This window comes from Clytia hemisphaerica, unplaced genomic scaffold, assembly GCF_902728285.1.
Source record: "Clytia hemisphaerica strain Z4C2 unplaced genomic scaffold, Clytia hemisphaerica genome assembly, whole genome shotgun sequence".
Lineage (NCBI taxonomy): Eukaryota > Metazoa > Cnidaria > Hydrozoa > Leptothecata > Clytiidae > Clytia > Clytia hemisphaerica.
This window is the reverse complement of record NW_027104338.1, coordinates 774,715-780,081: the sequence shown is the minus strand read 5'-3', so window position 1 is coordinate 780,081 and position 5,367 is coordinate 774,715. Positions and strand designations below refer to the sequence as shown.

Genomic DNA, 5,367 nt, shown 5'->3' with positions numbered 1-5,367 from the left:
TTCTGCATTCCAGAGTTGAAAATGTTGATAAGATAAATTAGAAACTTGTAAACAAATTCGAAAATAATTTTTTTGTACATTAGGAGTAATGTTTAAGCTCTATCAATCTTTTCACCTAAATAATTCAAAGAAATAAAATTATGACGGAATATTGTCCGATTTTTCATACCAATTTTGAAATACAGGCGGCAACGAAGCTCGCTTCAAAGTGACAATAAAAGATAGATGTCCAGTCGTTTATATGTTCATGGTGCAATCGAATCGGATGAAATTTAGGGCCTAAGAACGAATTAAGCAATGAATTTTTTCAACTTTCCGAGCTTTCGATTTTGTGCATCAACGAGGTATTGCTAGGCTACCAGTTTTATAATGGTGCTAAGGGATCGGGTAAAGAAGAACGAAAGATCGTATAATTTTCTCCGTATATCTTCAATCGAAATAAATCATAAAATATATAATATATAATATCTCACCCTATATTAATTTTTATTTACAGCTCCTAAGAAATATTGATATTACCTGATATTATTTGTCAGAAACCTTTGCTTCTAAAATCCAGGTTTTTAAATCAAATTGTTTGATCCAATAATTTCTAGCAATATAAGATAAATTAAATCAAAACAGAGTAATTCTATAACCAATACTCTGAAAAAAAATATTTATACCCGATTTCTTAACAGCCAAGGCTCATTTTCCCTCTTGGTCTTCACAAATAAATTTAATTCGAAAAAAAAGGAAATTATGAGCATTGTCCGTTAAGTTTGTGTTAAATCAAAAAAATAAAAATCTACCAAAAAATATTTATTAGTATAGTTCACTCTTTCTGATTCGATGTTCAAGGAATTATAACTTTTCTTCGAATTAGAGAAAAATTCGAATTATAGAAAGTATTTTAAACCAGATTATAGAAGTTCGAATTAGAGAGAGTTGACATAATATATGAAAAAATTAAAATAAAATGCAGTTGTATGGATTAAATTCCTAACTAAAATATTATGTTAACCAAAAAAAAATCATGTAAATTTTGATCAGTTTTAATCACTATTATTTGCAAATGAAATTATTATCTTTTTATTTCTTCAAAAATAATCAAAGTGGTATTGAGAGGAGTTCAAGTCTCACCTTTAAAATTAATTGTTGTTAATAGTAAAAAGATAAATTTTCATAAACACAAGACATGAATCCATTACTTGACAATCGCACATTTATCAAAAATAAATTTCTAAAGAAAAGTACAGTAAAGTGTGTTTGTGTTTAAAGGGACATAAAAGTACTGACGAAATTTGTAAACAAACCGTATGCAGCGGAACACAAAATCAAAACATATATGGCTGATTTTGATTGTTTCAATTGTTTTGCAAGTTTGTTTTGGACACATGATTTTAATTGTTCCCTTTAATGACACGTGCTTTGCGCAGTGTCTACATTTTACTACTTTTATATCCCTTTAAGTCTCACCTTTAAAATTAATTGTTGTTCATAGTAGAAAGAGAAATTTTACTTAAACGCAAGACACATGAATCCATTACTTGACAATCGCACATTTATCAAAAATTAATTTCTAAAGAAAAGTACAGTAAAGTGTGTTTGTGTTTAAAGGAACATAAAAGTACTGACGAAATTTGTAAACAAACCGTATCCGCTGCATACAAAATCAAAACATATATGGCTGATTTTAATTGTTTCAATTGTTTTACAAGTTTGTTTTGGACACATGATTTTAATTGTTCCCTTTAATGACACGTGCTTTGCGCAATGTTTACATCTTACTACTTTTATGTCCCTTTAAAGTGAATATCAGATAAGACATAAATAATGACCCAAACAAAAATTAATGACTAACTAACCCAGCAGCTGGCACCTGTCGTTATTTCAACGTTCATCTAACGTAAGATGTCGTTGATGATTGATTAATGTTGTTGTGACGTTGAGTGCCAGCTCTGTCATTTCTTATTAGAACCCAGTTTATAAGAACATCTAAACTGAAATTTGGGATAAAATAAAACATTGCGTAATCCATGAAAAACAAACTCTAATTGAAAACGAGACTGTATTATGTTTTTAACGTATGGAAAAGGTGAGTCCTATGTAGATCTCAAAAGTAAAACAAAACGTTAAAAAAAACAAAGACGGACTAAAGACCTATCCTCATCTAAAACATCTACCCTATCACACGAATATAAATTATACTTCTTACACCTAATAAAATGACTTCAAAAACGAAGTGGGTTAATTTCATGTTGCATCTGATATTAGACTTCTGCTCATCATCTAGCGAAAATGTTTCTTCTATATACGAAGTATATCTATGGAGGTTTGTGATTCAGAATAATCTGGTATATTCAATGGCACTCGGCAATCAATGGTTAGTTATATGAGGTGTATGTGAGTCAAATGGTGTCAGTCAGTGATTGGTTAAAAAGCTAATCGTGTCCATAATACACGGGGACAGGCTGAAGAAGGAGGAGAAATAAATATTATGCATTTAAATTTCCTACAAATGTCTGATAGTTTAATATAATAGCATGCATCTAAACTGGGATGACAGGTGAATTTTTCTACTGTCTCTACAATTTAATTTCATCCACTTTATCAATTGTACATGTTTTTTATAAGCATACAAAAATTCGAAAAAGGCTCGGAGATGATTAGGTCGAGGGCTTGACAAGGCTGAAAATGCTTATAAGGATGCATCTATACAAGCAAAATTTTAGGAAAATCCGTAAAATTCCAGCCAAAAAGAGATAACTCTGAAAAGATAGGCACTAGGTATAATGCTTAGCATATGCTTAAATTTTTGCCAAAAAAATGAGCCTAGATATTCTATAAGTGCAATTCTTATAAAAAACATGTACTCTCTATTTTCACTCAGAGAAATTTGTATATAAATCAGGTTAGTTAAGCTATATTCAGTTATTTCAAAAGCACGAATACTGAATGATCGGAGGCGAGAAACTAAAATTTGAACAAAAATGTTGATTATTGTAAAACCTCATATGGTTCTTCACGTTTGAATGTTGGCTCGTGGACAATGTATTCGACAAGCATTGCCATGATTGCCAGAACCACTCCAATAACGTTAGCAATGTTTCCAACAGGGATGAAATACTTGTAGTCCGCACTATGTCTGAATTGGAAGAAAATGTTTGGTTAGAGTAATATTTCCGAGATTGTCATTAAAGCTATCCAATGATTTTATCCACCAAAGTTTGCATCTTCTTTAGCTTAGAATTTGAAATATTTCTCAGTTTTCTTCGACTTTTACTCTGGAAATTTTCGAGGGAATGAAATAGAATGACTTACGCAAACAACATTTTTTCAGTTAACCCGGAAACAGACGCAATAACAACAAGATATAAAATTGCACGTCCAAAGAATTGATGGTATTTCAGCGCTATAGCTCGAAGGTCGTCACCAAACTTGGGGAACAAGAAAGCTGTGAATCCAAGTAAATACTAAAAAGAAAAAATGTAGATTTTTATGTTACTGTAGTTAAAAAATTTTGCAGTGTTAAAGGGATTATACGGTGTTATATACACCCGACTCGTCTGAAACTGATGTCAGCAAAATTTTAATAAAAGAGTCCTTTCAAATTTGTAAATAAAAGGAAGAAAGAAATCTTGCTCCACATTTTTCTTTATTCATTACAAAAGATTCTATTTATTTCAATCTGCTGAATCAACATACATTATAACTATGTAAAAGGTCAATGGCTTTAAACGTGCTAAACGTGCTAAAAGCAATTGCTCTGTATCACTTTATTAGGACTAATTGAAAATCAAAGCTTAGATTGATATGATACTAAGCTACAACCAATACCAAATCACTTTTTTAGCCTATAACATGCTCAACATTTACTTATAACACTTTAAGGATTCAAACCTAAAAAGTTCAGAACATTCAAATCATTTAATTGTTTTCTTCAAAAAATGGTCATGGTCAAACTGCTGGAAAAATGAAAGAAAAAATACCTAGACCTCTTGGGATCTTTCCTGCCCCATTTGGAAGTTCATTCACCCCCACGTATGGATATAAATAGAATGGCCCAATGTTTTATAAGAAACTACCCGAATAAAAACAGACTTGCTTTTCTAGCCTTTTCATAATGTTCGATAAAAGATCTACCTGAGCAAAAACAGACAGGTATTCTAGTCTTTTAATGTTCCTATAAGCGACCGTAGCACAAGGTCGTGGGTTCAAATACCGGGTCCTACCAAGACTTCGTACTTAATGCTCAGCAACTAAAAGAATGATCAAGGGAAGTTGAGCAATACAGGGAAAAAGAGTGGCGCCCTCCCCTACCTTCGGGTAGAGATAGCTATCCAAAGAGAAGCCTTAGGGTCGCCTCCAACTGCTGTCACAGACTTACTTTATAATAAAAAGATTACCTGTGCTGAGAACAGAGTGACAGTCAAAATACCAATCCAACTATGAAGACTGTACAGGTTGGGAATATTATTATGATTATGGAATCCAAAAACAGCAACCAATCCAACAATCATGAAAACAAGAGCCAAACCGTGCAATCCAGCGTGTAATAATTTGATCTGAAATTTGGGTGCGGTATTGAATACACGGTATGAAATGGCAGCTGAAAGATAAATTATTGATCATGATTGATGATTAGCAATATATGAAGTTTTAAAATGATAAACATTTTTATTAGAATAAAAAAACGTTTTTGCTCCCATTATAGTATCATTAGTAACTAAAGAATCGAAATACAAGACATTTTCATTCAAACTCCAATGGGGAACCAACCCCTTACATGCTAGCCAATTAAAGTTATAGTAGATTTTTTACTAAGCTGAATTTCCCCCATTAAGTATTAGAAGTATGAATAAAAATACTTTGCTTACCATTTCCATAGAGAACGATCATTCCAAGAACCATCATTAAGGGATGCCAATTAAACATTTTGCCAGAACCATCCCAACCATATCCTCCGAAAAAGTTATGACCCCAATATACCAATAACACTATTGTAAGTATACACAACAGCTCGAAAATCAAAACAAGTGCAAAGAACAGTCCATCATTCCTCTGTTCACTGTTTGTATTAGCAGGTGGGGTGATAGGTTTACTTTCACTTGCTTGAGAAGTGTTGCCGTCATCGAAATTGGTTTCCATACTTTTTCTCAACTCTTTTTTTAACTTATCTAATAAACACTACAATAAAAATAAAAAGATGTATTGATGATAAGATGTTGTTTTCTACTTTGAACAGACTTGTAAAATCTACTTTTAAAGGCGAGTAACAGGCGAGTAACCCACAAAATTCTTTCTGAAGTATTTCAAATAAAATTAGAACCATCATTGAATAGCCCTAGTGAGTTTTAGCAGCATTAGAGCAATGTAACCCACACT

General features: G+C 32.0%; 1 protein-coding gene across 1 annotated transcript; it reads right to left on the bottom strand.

Moving 5' to 3' along the window:
- Positions 1-1,606: 1,606 nt before the first annotated feature.
- Positions 1,607-5,165, bottom strand: LOC136817800 (lysosomal membrane ascorbate-dependent ferrireductase CYB561A3-like). Its single transcript, XM_067074115.1, has 5 exons — positions 4,860-5,165; positions 4,389-4,591; positions 3,304-3,455; positions 2,992-3,127; positions 1,607-2,453 (listed from the first exon to the last, which is right to left on the bottom strand). The coding sequence occupies exons 1-5, from the start codon at positions 5,128-5,130 to the stop codon at positions 2,424-2,426; spliced, it is 792 nt and encodes a 263-aa protein (XP_066930216.1). The 5' UTR covers positions 5,131-5,165; the 3' UTR covers positions 1,607-2,423.
- Positions 5,166-5,367: the final 202 nt, after the last annotated feature.

Bases quoted from the DNA above. Each gene is read 5' to 3' on its own strand.
- LOC136817800 (XM_067074115.1), bottom strand. From the start codon at position 5,130: ATGGAAACCAATTTCGATGACGGCAACACTTCTCAAGCAAGTGAAAGT. The intron at 3,456-4,388 runs GTAATCTTTTTA...TTTTCTTTTTAG, and splicing joins TCACTCTGTTCTCAGCACAG to TATTTACTTGGATTCACAGC. The intron at 2,454-2,991 runs GTTTTACAATAA...CTCCTTCTTCAG, and splicing joins AACGTGAAGAACCATATGAG to CCTGTCCCCGTGTATTATGG.